Raw genomic sequence first — 16,786 nt, 5'->3', positions numbered from 1 at the left:
TGATTGATTAGTGTTGAAAATGTTGCTAATTCAACTTAGTGGGCGTGTTTGTGCAGAGATACCTACAAAGTAGCTGTCAAAGATGTTGGATTAGGGGTATGAAGTGAAGTATGCTGGTCTTGACAAGGGACAGACAAACAGGTGCGTGCGCTGCAGTCAACTAGTTGGTAGCTAACTCACCAAGACGACAACACCTGTGTTCACCACAATGGAGGAGTACCACCTGATCCCAAATGGCCGTTGCTTCAATCTGCAGACCACTCTTTTAACACTGTTTCAGTAGCTGCCCCGTCCAGTCCTGGATAGGGAAATGGAGTCGAGTACGACGAGAATGCTGTAAAATCCACGCTGAGGTCCGCTTGTCAAAAATGGAGGAGTTTACAAGTGACTTTTTTACAAGACTGGAAGCGGCAAAGTGCTTCCTTCCTGACTCCTCTGACTCCGCCCACATGCCGCGTTCAATAACACCTCGGAAAAGTCTAATCCATTTTCTCCTCGTCTTTATATTCAATTGGGTTTCTTAAACACCGTTAACAATACCACTTTCAATTAAACACTGTTTACAATGTAACTTTCAATTATATTTATTAAACACTATTTGCGATATAACTTTCAATAGTATTTATTAAACACCATTTGCAATACAACTTTCAATTGTATTATTTTAAACACTACTTATATTACAACATTGAATTGAATTGCCATACTATCCACATTTCACATGCTATGCTAACACGTTAACTCCTAGCATGATAGCGCAATGCATCGGGAAGGCTAAGTGACCCGAATGAGTTAAGAATTTGGACTTTGGAACGGTCTGAATAGCTTGAGAAATGTGGAAGTAGATAGCTAGCCATTCTGAACTTTTCAAGTTATTTTGAAAACAGACAAGCAAACGGCGCCAAAAACATAACCTCCCCACTGCGCTTAGCGAGGTAATTAGGTTAACATTTTGAGCATACTGTAGTTCGAGCATGCACATGTTAAGCCACACCCCTGTTATAAAGGCAGATGGAAGCATAGTGTATCACACACAGTCTGTCGCTCTTTTACTACTTTATTCTGACCTGAACACAACAGCAGTACAATTCCGTCACCATATACAGTATGTATCTCCACCTCACAATCGCCTCTACTCCTCCTGGGAACAACACTTCCTCATTGTCACTGGAGGACCACGAGATGCATTCCTAACACTCAGAAAGTCACAAAAACGTTTATGTGTGGTCTAAATAAACATAAAGACAGTAAGTGGATATTCTTATCACTCACTAACGTAACTCTTACTCTCTTAATTTGCTGCATTTAAGTATGATCGGAAATCCCAGAAAATCCTACACTAAGAGAACATTACTTGGTGTCCTTGAACGCAACTCTTCATGGCTCCAAATACCGCGGTTACAGCGTGTATCAAATGTTGTGCTACTACGAAAGAGAGGCTTGTTAGGCAAATAGATTTTCAAACATGTATGCTATCCTTTAGCCTGAGTTAATTTCAGTTCATTTGGAGCTGTTAATACATACAAATACAAATACAGTAAAATGTGTGTATTTAACTTGGTTGTAAATGGTGATTAATCATGATTCATTAGCAAACTGATTAATTTGATTAACATTTTCAATTGTTTGACAGCCCTAAAAATAAATTTTTTTCCTAAATTATATTTTTAGAATGTGCTGTGGGCCAATAAAAAAAGCAACCATGGGCCACAAATTGCCATACTTTGGACACCCCTGCTTTAACATGTTCAAGGTTAGTTTTTTCACATCTGTGTTGACGGCCTTTCTTTTCCGTGGCATATTTCCAGCAGAAGAGTCTTCCTTATGTTTGGGAGCCAAAATGAAGTGCAAGATGTTAATAAGCAGTGTTATTTACTCCGGGTCGCTTCCAATGAGGCGCACTGTTGAGACGGCATACACTGCATACTTGCAGCATGTCTTCACTCATGCTCAATTATGTTCAGGTCTGGAGGAGACTTGCCGTACTGTTCTGAGCTACTCCATTACGTTCACCATCTTTGAGGTGTGTTTCTGTGTGCTCATGTAGAAAAACTGATCGAGTATGTCAGAGTAGAGGCCACTCACCTTCTCAGCTCCAACTTCCAGGGAAGGTCCATGGGAAACTTCTTTCGTGATTAAAAAAAAAAACACATTGCAGGAAGGAAGATCTCATTTAAAGGGACCATATGCAAGTGCATGCGTGTGTTGCATTGGCGTAGCTTACGTACGTATTCACAGCAGGAAGAGGGGAGATATGCTAGTGTTACATTCAAATGTTGGTATACACTCCCTTTAAGACAGTGGTGTCCAAAGTGAAGTCAGGGGATCATTTGCGGCCCGCGGCTGTTTTTTATTGGCCGTCAGCACTCTAAAAATATAATTTAACAAGAAGCAAAATAAAAATGTCAATTTAGGAAAATTTGGTTACAGAAAAAGTTATGTTTGGAGAATAGAGCCATAATTTTATGGGAATTAAGTCATAATTATGAGAAGAAAGATTACAAGAAAAAAGTTTAAATAGTTGGATAATTTTAAAAACCCAGCAGAAATGGAAAAAACAAATCTAGCGAGAAAAAAAGACGCAATTTTATGAGAGTAAAATCGTAATATGAGGAAAAATGTAATTTTAGTATCAGAGTTGAAATGAGATAGACAAAATAAAATTTGAAAATTAGGTTAGCAAAAAAATTATACTATTACGGGAATAAAGTCCTAAAACTATGAAGCAAAAATTTACAAAGCTTATTTAAGAAGAAAGTTGACATATTTGAAAAATAAAAAAAAACCAGCAAAAATGGGGGAAAAAAAGAGCAACGTTGATACTAATAAGTCTTTTTCACCTGTATCACAAAGCTGGGAGGCAGTTTTTTCTTGAAATATATAGAACATACAAAATATCAAAGCAGCCCTTGCATGAAGTAAAAATGGGTGTTTTACATTCCAACGCCACAGAATCTGAATGGTAAGAAACGGGGGACTAATTCAAGAAGCACCACAAGTAAACAAATGAGGCCAACAAATATTTTAATGGCGGAAACAAAATTCAAGACAGCTGCAGAGCCCGAGCACCCGCTGAAGGAGTTGTGACAAAGAAGGTCGGGGTTCCGTGGTAACGCTCCTGTTGCACAACACAACAGACAGGGCATGTAAAAGGCAGCTGATGAACAGCGAAGCATTGCAATTCAGCAACAACATAATCTAAATTATAACAATAATAATGATTGGATTAAATAACACTTTTCCAGACAATAGAAACCATTATTCATTCCACACTCAGTCACTGATGGTGGTAAACTACATCGATAGCCAACATTGATTCACATGTACACTGCATGCATGACAAATAGATTTGCCTGTATATGTTGAATAGCTCTGTCAATGACGTGGGCCTTCAGCAATGTTACAGTGCACCCTCCAAATCCTCCGCCTGTCATCCTGCTGCCAAACACTCCGTCCACCTCCATGGCAGCAGACACCAGGTCATCCAGCTCCTGGCAGCTCACGTCGTATAAATCCCTGACACAAGCGTACCACAGCCGTCAGCCGAGTAACCACAAACGTCCTTGTTCCTGTTAACTGATTATCAGTGAGGAATATTAGTACATTCAGGCGCCCCTGTCTAATGCGACCCATGCCTGGTTTGTATGTAGATATAACTCAATACATTGGTGTGAAAAACTGTTTGCCCCCCCCCCCCCCCTTTTTTTTTTTTTGCATGTTTGTCACACTTACAGTACATGTTTCAGATCATCAAACAAATGTAAATATTAGTCAATGACAACACAACTGAACACAAAATGCAGTTCTTAAACTTTTTATTATTAAGGGAGAAAAAAAATCCAAACCTACATGTCCCTGTGTGAATTGTTTGCAGAATTGTTGTCATTCAGCCACATTGGAGGGTTTTCCAGCATGAAGCGCCTTTTTAAGGTCATGTCACAGCATCTCAATAGGATTCAGGTCAGGACTTTGACTAGGCCGCTCCAAAGTCTTCATTCTGTTTTTCTTCAGCCATTCAGAGGTGGACTTGCTGGTGTGTTTTGGATCATTGTCCTGCTGCAGAACCCAAGTTGGTTTCAGCTTGAGGTCACCAACAGATGGCCGGACATTCTCCTTCAAGATTTTTCGGTAGACAGCAGAATTCATGGTTCCATTTATCACAGCAAGTCTTCCAGGTCCTGAAGCAGCAAAACAGCCCCGAGACCATCACACTACCACCACCATATTTTACTGTTGGTATGATCTTCTGAAATGCAGCGTTACTTTTACACTTAATGAGACAAAAACCTTCCAAAAAGTTAAACTTTTGTCTCATGAGTGTTTTCCCAAAGGTCTTGGCGATCATCAAGATGTTTTCTGGCAAAATTGAGACAAGTATTCAAGGGATAGTTTACATTTTTTGACATGGAGTTGTTTGACATCCCCATCAGCAGTGGACTATATCAACAGTGACTTCATGTTAAAATATCCAAACTATCCCGTTAATGTTCTTTTTGTTCAGCAGTGGTTTTGGTCTTGGAACTCTGCCATGCAGGCTGTTTTTGTCCAGTGTCTTCTTATAGTGGAGTCAAGAACACTGACCTTAACTGAGGCAAGTGAGGCCTGAAGTTCTTTGATGTTGTTGTGGGGTCTTTTGTGACCTCTTGAATGAGTCGTTGCTGCGCTCTTGGGGTCATTTTGGTTGGCCGACCCCTCCTGGGAAGGTTCAACACTGTTCCATGTTTTCGCCATTTGTGGATAATGGCTCTCACTGTGGTTCGGTGGAGTCCCAGAGCTTTAGAAATGGCTTTATACCTTTTTCCAAACAAGGGACGTTGGTTATTTATTTGTTCGAGTTAGTTATTTATTTGTCCCGTAAGACTTCAAAAGATAGCTCATATTTTCTTACAGGCCGATTTTTCTAATAAAGAAGAGACATTATTTGTGTTATTTCTTCATTCGAGAGACTTGAAAGTAATTTTGTACCATGGAAACTGATCAAAGATATTACTTTAGGCATCACTAATTAGTATATGTTGAGTTATCTCTGAGGAGCCTATAGGAACCAAAGTGTCTGGTTACAGATAGTATTTTGTAACATAACAGTTTTCTATCCATACAGAGGAAGCATACTTTCAATGTCTTTAAATTATAAGGCGACTTAGAGTAAACTTGCAAACATAATTTGAATACCAATGCCAGGCCGAGTCCACTGGTTTTAGGTCATAAAATATGGTCACCCTCGTTGTGCGACAAATATAAAAAAAACAAATTGACATAATTTCTTTCACAGTACCTGAGGGAGTTGTGGCTCTCCACCATGAGCTGGCCAAAGTCTTGGTAGGCACCTTTTTTCAAGGCTTCAGCAGCTTTGACAGTTCTGTGGATCTCCGCAATCACATGACGAGCTCTTCGATAGGTCACATCATCTAGTTTATCTCTTGACCCTGAAATGTAGAGGCGAGAGTTACAGTATAATGTTAGCTCGGCATTAGCAGAACGAGAAAGACTGAAACCTGCACAGTTGACTAGTGATGGGCAGACGATGCTGATAATCCTGTCAGTCCTATCCAAGCAAATTGTTTTCCAAGTGTGTGGCACGAGACTACGACTTTAAGGAGTCTGAAATCAATGTTGTATTGTATTAATTTCGTTCAGCCCGAATAAAATAGCTGCCGTTCATGGCTGCCACACACTAGTGGGGACAAGCAGGACACAACATGGATGGATGGGAGGATGGATGGATGGCTGGATGGATGCTGCTGTGGCCATAATCCAGCTAAAACTCATCTCTGAACCCCCAAAGGCACTTCCTGTCCCCTAGCACCGGAACGTATTTATAGCACACATAAGTATGACTCTTTTTGTATCTTAAATGGCTTATTTGGGTAAAGGGTGACTATAGGGGTGTTAGTTCATGTCTAGAAGGTTCTATTAACGTAAAAGAAAAATGTACAGTGGCTTGAAAAAGTATTCATACCCCTTGAACTTTCCCACATTTTGTCACGTTCCGACCACAAACATAAATATATTTTATTGGCATTTTAGATGAAAGATCAACACAAAGCGACACACAATTGTGAAGTAGAAAGAAAATTGTACATGACTTTCAAATTTTTTTTTAAATAAAAAACTGAAAAATGTGGCGTGCAAAAATATTCAGCCCCCTTTTCTCTGAGTGTAACCAGTTGCCTTCAGAGGTTGCCTGATGATTGCTGAATGATCAGCTGTTGACCAAATGATCAAATGGAGTCCACCTGTGTGTAATCTAACCTTAGTATAAATACAGCTCTTCTGTGACGGCCTCCGAGGTTTGCTAAGAGGACACTGGTCAGTGAACAGCATCAAGAAGTCCAAGGAACACACTAAACAGGTCAGGGATAAAGTTGTAGAGAAGTTTAAAGCAAGGTTAGGTTATAAAAAGATTTCCCAAGCTTTGAACATCTCACGGAGCACTGTTCAATCCATCATCAAGAAATGGAAAGGGTATGGCACAACTGCAAACCTACCAAGACATGGCCGTCCACCGAAACTTACGTGCCCAAGAAGGAGAGCACTGATCAGAGATGCAGCCAAGACGCCCACGGTAACTCTGGAGGAGCTGCAGAGATCCACAGCTCAGGTGGGGGAGTCTGTCCATAGGACAAAAATTAGTTGTGCACTGCACAAATCTGGCCTTTATGGAAGAGTGGCAAGAAGAAAGCCATTGTTGAAAGAAAGCCATAGAAGTCTCGTTTGCAGTTTGCCAGAAGCCATGTGGGGGACACAGCAAACATGTGGAAGAAGGTGCTGTGGTCAGATGAGACCAAAGTGGAACTTTTTGGCCTAACTGCAGAACGTTATGTGTGGCGGAAACCTAACACTGCACATGACTCTCAACACACCATCCCCACTGTCAAACATGGTGGTGGCAGCATCATGTTGTGGGGCTGCTTTTCTTCAGCAGGGACAGGGAAGCTGGTCAGAGTTGATGGGAAGATGGATGGAGCCAAATACAGGACAATCTTGGAAGAAAACCTGCTGGAATCTGCAAAAGACTTGAGAATGGGGCGGAGGTTCACCTTCCAGCAGGACAACGACCCTCAACATAAAGCCAGAGCTACAATGGAATGGTTTCAAACAAAACATATTCCTGTGTTAGAATGGCCCAGTCAAAGTCCAGACCTAAATCCAATCGAGAATCTGTGGCAAGATCTGAAAACTGCTGTTCACAAACGCTCTCCATCTAATCTTGCTGATCTTGAGCTGTTCTGCAAAGAAGAATGGGCAAAAATTCCAGTCTCGAGATGTGCAAAGCTGGTAGAGACATACCCCAAAAGACTTGCAGCTGTAATTTCAGCGAGAGGTGGTTCCACCAAGTATTGACACTGGGGGGCTGAATACTTTTGCACGCCACATTTTTCAGTTTTTTATTTTTATAACAATTTGAAAGTCATGGACAATTTTCCTTCTACTTCACAATTGTGCGTCGATTTGTGTTGATCTTTCATCTAAAATGCCAATAAAATATATTTATGTTTGTGGTCGGAACGTGACAAAATGTGGGAAAGTTCAAGGGGTATGAATACTTTTTCAAGCCACTGTATGTACAAGGTCACAAACCGGTTTTCTATACCTGAGTGAAGTTGGACCCCAGCCCCACTCAAAATTCTAGTCAAAGTCTCATTTGTTAGCGCTGCGTTTGTGCTGTTTTGTGCCATTAAAATGAACGTTTGTGCTGCTTTCATTTTTGTGTTCTTAGTTTACTTTGTAGGTCAAACAAAGTTCACCCAGCCCCCGACATGCTCCAAATGAAACCAAAATATTAGTGCTGTTTTGTGCAGTTAAAATGAATTTCTGTGCTGCTTTCATTTTTGAGATCTTAAATCTGAAATATTTTAACTTTGTGCTATTAAAATGACCTTTTTCCTCGCATGACAAATTTATTCTCGTAAAAATACGACTTTTTTCTCGCAATATTTTGACTTTATTCCCTGGTGAGGTGTTCCGGGCATGCCCAGCCGGGGGAGACTGAGGACACGCTGGAGGGATTATGTCTCACAACTGGCCTGGGAATGCCATGGTGTCCTCCTGGTGGAGCTAGAACCGTAAATCTGGGCTTCCCTACTGAGACTGCTGCCTTCATGACCCGAATAAGCAGAGAAAAATGAATGGATGGATTTTGACTTTATTCTTGAAAAAAATGACTTTTTTTTTCATTTCTGCTGTTTAATTTTCCAACTATTTTAACTTTCATCTTGTAATCTCGCCATATTACAACTTTATTCCCATTATATTTTAACTTTATTCCATATTATAACACTTTTTCCCCAACCTAATTTTCCAAAAAATGCAACTTTTCTGTTTCTCGTGATGTATACACAGTATATATCATATTACGACTTTTAAATATCTTTTTTCTTTCATATTTCAACTCTATAATATCAAAATGTTATTTTTTCTCAAAATATTACATTATTCTCATAAAACAACCCAGGCTTGGAAATCCTCAGAATCTGCGTCCTCCTGCACAGCCCTCTTCCTCCAGTCACAGCAGCGTAGTTCAGTAGACAGGTGTGGCCGCTAGCCTGGGCATCTCTGTGATCTCCACGCACTCCACAATGCCATACTTTTGCCACTTGCTCCAAACGAAGCAATACCTTCGGTCCACGGAATGAATGAACACAGAGGCTACTTGATACCGCAAGACGTGTTTGACGCTTTGCTTGTTATCCAGCGATCACGTCAGTCAAGGACCTTCAAATGTATAGTATAGCTTTGACGATCCATTCAAATCCCATTGATTAAAAGTCCAGTGGGACAAATGTGATGAAATCCATCAAGTCCAACAAACAAACTTTCCCCGCCAGGAAAAAAAAAAAAAAAAACAGTCGAAAAATAAAACAAAAGAGACCCAACACAACAAGCAGCATATCTGGCTATTCACTGTGTCAGTCATCCTTCACGATTCAATGTACCGCTAATTAACTTGAGCTACTAGCGTATTTTTGACATTAAGTTGCATGACACCCCGTCAGCATGACTTCCCCCTCCTTCGTTCCGTGGTCGGTTTTTGGTGTTTTAGAAAGTAGTTCCGTTACTGATTCTTGATGCCTGATTTGAGTGCAAAACGGTTAGCTTCTAACAGAGTTGGGAGCAAGACCGTGTTTTGCAAGTCTTAATAATAACCTGTCCGTAATATCAAGTCTCGAGTCAGGTCTCAAGTAAAGACGTGCAGGTCCAAGGCAAGTCTCAACTCAAGGCAAAGACAGATCAAGTCAAATCCGAAGTTACAGGCTTGAACTGTTCGAATCCTTACGAGCCATAAGCACTGTTTAGTGTCTCCCAAATAAAATGCCATTTTAACAGCATAACTGGGGATGTCCGATATTGGCTTTTTGCCGATAACTGATTTTGTCCAACTCAATTTCCAATTCCGATATCACCCGATACCGATGTGTGTAACATATCTCCTGTCGTGGAAGGACTGGACTGGACTTATTACCTTATTATTATATATATATACATGTACTTATTATTATTTATGATGTATTATTGCACTACAAATTTGACAAGCTCTGTTCTGCCACACCAAACACGGTTCAGCAAAGCATCGGCTCAAGTGTATGTGCTGCGTGTGGACTGCTATGTCGAGCGGGCTCGCTGCTGCAGCAGCTGCATGCACAGGAGGCTTCAAGGTCTATAAAAACACACACAAATGTTGTAGTGATGTCCACCACCTCCTGGTGTAAAGTATTAACTACAATGCAATGTTGCGACTTTGGCGCTTAAAAGGGCTACATCGTCTTTCACTACAGAAAAAAAAACCTTTTCAAAACATGTTTCTTCCTCTGTCTTGGCCGTGTAGGAATGTAATCGTCCTCGCTGAGTGTGCACTACACACACAAAGACGTTTCATCCTTGCCACTTTGGTTCCCGCATAATATGCAAGAAGCCAAAGTGGTCTACTAGCATAGGCGAAAAGGTCGCTGTGGATGCACTACACTGCTGATGGGATGCCGTGCAACTTCATGTCATTAAAAACCCAACTATCCCTTTAATAAAGAAAAGTGGTCCCAGCATCCCTCGGTTGCTCTATATGCCGCCCTCAGTGGAAAGTTGGGACACCCATGAGATAAGGAATCAAGAAAAATAAGCACTAGAAAGAGAATGGTCATAACAAAATAATAAAGCGTTGGCAAATAACATGATAAAAAATATACTTTAAACCTTCCAGGTCCTTCATGGTGGCATCTCTTAGACTCTTTTTTCCCAAGATGGAGGCCGCCTCCTCACACTGTCTGCGTCGCACGGCGTACTCACTACTTGCCAAAGAATGTTTGACATTGGAGTTGGTGATGAGAATGACAAGCTCTGGATCTGCTAAGGGAACAGGAATGGCCTCCAGTGACCTGCATCAAATGATACTGAAGAACATGAGTAACACGCCGCGACCTGTAATGAATGTGTCTTATGAAAAGCTATCAAACAGACACATGTTCTCTATGCTGCAAAAGGTCAATGATCCCCGCCTCTAAGCTTGTTTTCAGCAGCGTGGCTGTATTTGTTGGTTGTGTGGGCAACTTCTCGTCTGCAATTGTCAAACCTTATCATTTATTCATCCAACTTCCACTTATCCAGGTCAGGTCCCTAAGCGCCCTAAGGAGAGAAGCCAAGACTTCCCTTTCCCCAGTGGATCTGGTCTATCCCCAGGGCTCTGCCACAGAGGAGCTTTTGGAGCTTTTTTATTGCTTAGCTTTTTGGCTGAGCAACCTCAGCCCCTCCACCGTGGAGTCCCCAGGCACTGCTTCCTCAATGGAGGTCTTCGAAGTATTCCACTGGTCCACAACATCTTGAGTCGAGATCAGCAGCACACTACCACCACCACACACGGTGTTGAAAGTGCACTGCTTCTTCCTCCTGAGACAGTGAATGGTGGTGCAGGATCTCTTCCAACTGAACTGCTCATGGTTTACAACAGCTAGAACTTCAACGGCAGCTGGGGCTTCATTCCGCCAGAAATCTGGAAGCCAGGAGGCTTCTTCTTGTTTCGATACTCAAGAGCTGCCTGATGACTACTAGCCAGTTGCCCTTAAAGCCCATAATCACCAAATATCTGGAAAGCCTTATCCTGTCTCACATCAAGGATGCTCTCCTTGCTCTCCTCCACCCATTTTGTATCCCTTGGTCAATATCTGACCGCATATAGCATCCAAATTACTGACTCAAGTAGAAGTTTCATGCACGAAAAAGTTTCGTTTTTTAACCAATGAAGGCGTGGTGTGTAGACTTTAATTACTGAGTCCTAGTTCAACATAAGAAAGCCGTCTTCTTACTTTGCAATGCCGCCCTGAAAAGACTCAATGACGGCCAAAACGGTAATATTCCCACTTTGCAATGCCGTGAATAGATTCTAAAATAGCCAAAACACCTGAATAAAACATCTAAAATATCATTTAATTGCCGACTAATTAGAGATTAGAAGCCCATTCGATAAGAAAGGAGCGATGGTATTGTTAGTTTACGACGATCTTCGCACCTCATCCGCACTCAATTGTTCTCGCACACACCCATTCATGACTGATTCACGCGTATCCTCTACATATATCCTCGGGCTCGTTCACTAGAATTTTTATTTCTTGCTTTTAAAATCGTGTTTAAAAAAAAATCAAAGATGGAAATTTGTGACGTTCTGCAGGACAGGAGCGAGCGTCTCCTGTCCTGCGCTCGTATTTGGCGGGCTGCGCCTTCTCCGGGGAGGAAGAGGCAGCCGCTTCATGCCTGGTGGCCGCGCAGCTGCGGTCAATTAACATTTGTGGCGGATAAAAGGCCAGCGCCGTCGTTCATTGTTGTTATTGATATTACTAGTTTCCTCACCGGAGCTGTTACCTAGATTTACCTACCTGTTTATGTGTCAACAGAGCGTTTTCCCCTATGTCTCTTGGTTTTGCTCCAGTCTTTTTGTGAATACATGTTAATTGTGTGCGCACAAATTCAAAATGGCCGCCAACCTGTCTATAGCGGCCACCTGTCTATAGCAGCCACTTTTGCCGTTTCCCTTCAGTGGCTGCTATAGACAAGTTTGTAGGACAGGACTGTAGGACAAACAGGCCTACAGATGCTGTAATTAACACACAACTCCTCATAATAACAACGTATTTCCAAATTGTCGGGGTGTATGCTTCCACTGTCATAAAATTCCACCCCAATCAAAGCTGTTCATTCATTGCTTTTGCTGGAGACAAATGACTGAAGCACACTTGGAGATGTCTGCGTTCTGAGTGCTCTTTTGCTAACGCACCTGCAGTCAATGAGCAAAGCATGGCCCTCCGTTCCCAGAACAGACACAAACTGATCCATAATACCACACGGTACACGGGCATGAGTGTGTTCAGCCTGCTGACATGCTACTGCTTTGGCTATTTTGTCTCCATCATCTGTAGAAAACAACAGCAAAGCGCCACAAATCTCATTCAAACTGTTTTAGTTTAGCCCAATAGACAACACAATAGATACTCGAATAAATTAAGGTAGTGACCTGGTCTAAGTTGCTGCAGGAATGTGTAAAAGGCCACTTCAAGGGAGGCGGAGCTTGACAGACCTCCTCCCAATGGAACACTGCTGACCACCACAGCTCTGAAACCTGGGAGAGGACGAGCTGAAGCAGACAAGGTGGAAGACAAGAATACTAGAGCTATAGAAATATTAAAACATTCACAATATGAGGTCTCCTGTTCAAACATGTCTTTATCTTACCCCTATAATGATGTATAACGCCCCTTACATAGTTTGCCCAATGTGGCGCCCATGGAGACAATTTGGATCCTTCATTTGGCAGACTCAAGTCCACCCTCCTTGGTTCATCAGCATGCTCGGAGGCCGTGACAATGACAGTATCGCCACCAATTGAAGGACTTCCAACCACCACAGTCACCAGTGGTAGTGCCTGGATCACACACACCAGAAAATACAGGTTCAAATAAAAATAGTCAATATAGATAATCAATACATAAAAATACAACCTAAATGTTGATATCGATGACATACACAACATCACAGAGCTGCCTTACTTTTTTGATACATTGCCCCAAGAAAAGCAAGCAATGGAACACATGCATGTACTCTGTGTCTTAACTTAAACCCATATAATAAATGTTTATTATTAATGATTATCAAATACATAATGTTGGCAAATTAAGACCCTTACTGGTGCCGACTGCAGCGCAATAACCATCAGACGCCATCTGCGGGAAAAGGGTTTAAAAAAAAAAATGAATTCAAAGACCTTGTCTCCTTCAACGCCACAAAACTGCCCATTTAGACTTTGCCAGGGAGCATCAAACATGGGACATTGAAAGGTGGAAAGAAGTTGTATTCTCTGATGAGAAAAAATGTAACCTTGATGGTCCAGATGGCTTCCAACGTTACTGGCATGACAAGGAGATCCCACCTGAGATGTTTTCTACCCGGCACAGTGGAGGGGGGGTCCATCATGATCTAGGGTGCTTTTTCATTCAGTGGAACACTGGAGCTTCAGGTGGTGCAGGGACATCAAACGGCTGGTTTGGAGAGTTTGTTATTTTTTGAGCGATGGTCTTGAACTTTTGATCAGCTGATAAACAGCCCATTTCAGTTTAATTGTTGTTTTCAATAAATTACTTTTTCAAAGTGCTTTTTGTCTCACTCCCCCTTCTTGTTTTTGCATATTGTAGCTCTACTTAAAACCTCAATATGATCCAAATGTGCAAAATGCAAATTCTAGCAATTTTTCAACTGGTCTTAAGATTTTGATCAGGACTGTATACTGTATATCCACACATATCCCAAAGGTCTTGGGGATCATCAAGATGTTTTCTGGCAAAATTGAGACAAGCCTTAATGTCCCTTTTGTTCAGCAGTGGTTTTGGTCTTGGAACTCTGCCATATAGGCCATTTTTGCCCAGTGTCTTCTTATGGTGGAGTCATGAACTCTGACCTTATAACTGAGGCAAGTGAGGCCTGCAGTTCTTTGGATGTTGTTGTGGGGTCTTTTGTGACCTCTTGGATGAGTCGTCGGTGCGCTCTTGGGGGTCAAACACTTTTTCACATCACTGTGTAAAATACAATTACATCGGAACACCTGTGATGGTGCCGATGGAGCTGGAGATCAATTGACGCTGTATGCTAGCTACACTTGCACTCGTATGCGGCGACAGAGCTAGCTAGTAGCCACCTTGAGTGCGTCTTCAGTGTCGCTTTGATAACAATCATAGCATAACAAAAAACATACAAAAAAACATATAAAAAATGTTTGAATCGAGTAATCGGGAAAAAACCTTTCTGCTTGGTTAAAGAGCATTTATAAATACACAACAGAAAATAAAACATTTCACTAATTAGTGAGCGACCAATTTGTGTATTTTTTTAGATAATCAACCATTTTATTTCTTAAATTGACATTGTGCATAGGAACAAACTGCATTTTCTTGGGTCGGACGGACTAAATGATGATGCTTTTGTAGATGAATTTATCCATCCCAGACTGTAACTATTTACTGGAAAATGAGAGAAATAATAATTACTTTACTAAGACATTACTAAAATTAATTAGATATATTATGTTGATGGCTGTGTTTTTAGAAATCCGAAACTTAAGACAGGCTGACTAGAAATAAGACATATTCTTTGTAAGATACTGAGTTTTTGCAGTGTTCAAAGTAAAATGATGACACCTGGAGTGAAGTGAGTGAGACACGCACTTCCTTGTTCCATTACACAGTATTGTCTGCTAGAAATGAGCCGCTACTGATACTAGCGCTGTGTTTTTGCAGACGAAATAAACCCTGTAAGAAGTCACCTTACCATCGTAATAAATCCTGTGAGAAGTCGCGTTACCATCGTAATTAACTGCCATGTATTCGACAGTAGTCATAATTAAGAGAAAGCTAGCCCTCCACCCGGATAATGTTATATTAGTGAGGTACATTAACCTTAATCTCACTGATTTGCGCTATGTTAATTTAACCTTGTCTCAGATCCTCTGCTCCATTGGGGAGATGATGATGCAACACAACATGTGCTGTTGTGGTATGTAAGTGCCGCGTTACGGATACACGCCGCGGTGTTCAACTTGCTTTTTAGCCACATTTTCTGCCTGTTTTTTACATTTTGTTTTCCTCCTCTTTTGTTGCCTTGTCGCTTTCTCTCGCCTCTTTGATCTTCTTGCGCCTTCAAACATCCACTTCCTTCTTCGTCCTCTGCATGGGTGACGTAAGCGATAATTATGTAACATTTGTCTGTTGAAATGATGAACGGTCGTTTATTGTAATGATTTTATTGTGTTAGGTATTTTCTTTCTTTATTGTTTAAAATACTTTTTTCACATATTTTATATGATTTTTTTTCGGCTTTGTTTTCTTGTTGTATATTAGCTTGTAAATCACCCCACTACCTCAATATGCTTTGAGATTAAAAATAAATAATTTGTTTAAATTAATATAATTTTATTTATTAATTAGTAACTTGATTATTATTTAATTCAAATTACAATTTTAATTTACTTAAATTACTTAATAACTTGTCTTGTATTCTTTATGCTATGATATGAAATACACTACTTTTAAAAATTTACCAGCCACATTAGGTGAATTAGCAAAGTATAGCATCGAATCGGTATCGCCAATAGCAGCCTGACTTTTACTCTGAATCGGATCGGAAACGAAATCAGTGGAAGCGCACATCGGTAGCTTTGATGACGTCTAGAGTTGAGTGCAAGTGTTGGTCATAATTTGAGTTTGTAGTGAAATTTCTTGTATCTCAACAATAATGCCGTCGGTTTTTACAGCTGACATTGAAATAAAAGGAAAAATTCTTTAAAACTTTACAAAAGCCCACCGCACACTAAGCCTTCCCATTTCCAGTCCGAGCTCGTCCAAACACTGTCCATACATTATCATTGGAAGGATCTCTCTATCTAAGGTTTTAACAACAAACATTGTATTCATACATTACCATTGGAAGTACATATCCATGGTTGTAGTCTGTGTGTTCCCCGATCAAGTTGACTCTTCCGGGAGCACACGCGGCTATCTGAGGAGTGTCATCCACGAACATCTGTTTATACAAACTACTCGCCTCCGACACAAGATGCGCTAAAGTCGGGATTGGACTGGCCATTGAGCTCAAATTGCTTTTAACTGTGTCCAATTTAAGGGTCTGCAGCGGACCAGTCCAGTAGTCTACCCGGTCCACGAAGACCAGACGTTCAAAAATTCCTACTCCAGCAACGACGAGCTTTGGGAAGTTCGACTGTTTTTAGCAAACCTCACACTTCCTGGTTGTCACGTGTTCTCATGTTCACCCTGACGCCGTGACCATAGACATAGAAAGAGTCCGCATCTAGCGCCGAGCCGTACGTCAACGTCGCCGCCATATTGGATGTGTCAAGGGCGTAAGTAAATGTACTTACGTTCACAAAGCGCCTTTCTGCAAAAAAAAAAAAAAGTTAATTCCTCTCGTTTATACATTCACACACACACACACACACACACACACACTACTATACTTGAGAAACAGTTCCAAAAACAATGTGATTATTTTTTTATTTTTGTACAATGTGATTGTGGTTGTAGTGCGGTTGTAGTATATTAGTGCGTGTGTGAATGTATAAACGAGAGGAATTAACTTAAATCTTTGTAGAAAGGCGCTTTATGAAAGTAAATACATTTGCTTGTATTCATTTACAGCGCAGCCTTGACACATCCAATATGGCGGCGACGTTGACGCATCGCAGCAGTGGACAAACGCACTCGATGCGGCGTGTATCTGCCTATGCCGACATATTAGTGCC

General features: G+C 41.1%; 2 protein-coding genes across 8 annotated transcripts in view; both read right to left on the bottom strand.

Moving 5' to 3' along the window:
• The window catches only part of llgl2 (LLGL scribble cell polarity complex component 2), a 55,204-nt gene extending 54,763 nt beyond the window's left edge, over positions 1 to 441 (bottom strand). For all 3 annotated transcript variants that reach the window (XR_008569446.1, XM_054766652.1, XM_054766653.1), the window contains exon 1: positions 181 to 441. The gene's annotated coding sequence lies outside the window, so the exon portion shown is untranslated. The remainder of the gene's footprint in view (positions 1 to 180) is intronic.
• A 756-nt stretch (positions 442 to 1,197) lies between these two features.
• On the bottom strand, positions 1,198 to 16,298 carry galk1 (galactokinase 1). 5 transcript variants are annotated; one of them, XM_054768683.1, is made up of 8 exons: positions 15,949 to 16,297; positions 12,715 to 12,904; positions 12,497 to 12,616; positions 12,260 to 12,395; positions 10,189 to 10,370; positions 5,276 to 5,426; positions 3,354 to 3,516; positions 1,203 to 3,118 (listed from the first exon to the last, which is right to left on the bottom strand). In XM_054768683.1, exons 1-8 carry the CDS (start codon positions 16,111 to 16,113, stop codon positions 3,044 to 3,046), a joined length of 1,182 nt encoding a protein of 393 aa, XP_054624658.1. In that variant the 5' UTR covers positions 16,114 to 16,297; the 3' UTR covers positions 1,203 to 3,043. The 5 variants fall into 5 exon arrangements, with proteins under 5 accessions (XP_054624659.1, XP_054624658.1, XP_054624660.1 ...); XM_054768681.1 differs by lacking the exons at positions 1,203 to 3,118; positions 3,354 to 3,516 and adding exons at positions 3,689 to 4,178; positions 4,582 to 4,794 and having other exon boundaries at positions 15,949 to 16,298; XM_054768682.1 differs by lacking the exons at positions 1,203 to 3,118; positions 3,354 to 3,516; positions 15,949 to 16,297 and adding exons at positions 3,689 to 4,178; positions 4,582 to 4,794; positions 13,166 to 15,895.
• Positions 16,299 to 16,786: the final 488 nt, after the last annotated feature.

The sequence above is a fragment of the Dunckerocampus dactyliophorus genome, chromosome 2 (assembly GCF_027744805.1).
Source record: "Dunckerocampus dactyliophorus isolate RoL2022-P2 chromosome 2, RoL_Ddac_1.1, whole genome shotgun sequence".
Taxonomy (NCBI): Eukaryota; Metazoa; Chordata; class Actinopteri; order Syngnathiformes; family Syngnathidae; genus Dunckerocampus; species Dunckerocampus dactyliophorus.
Note: the sequence above shows the minus strand (reverse complement) of the source record. Positions and strands in the feature narration are given on the sequence as shown.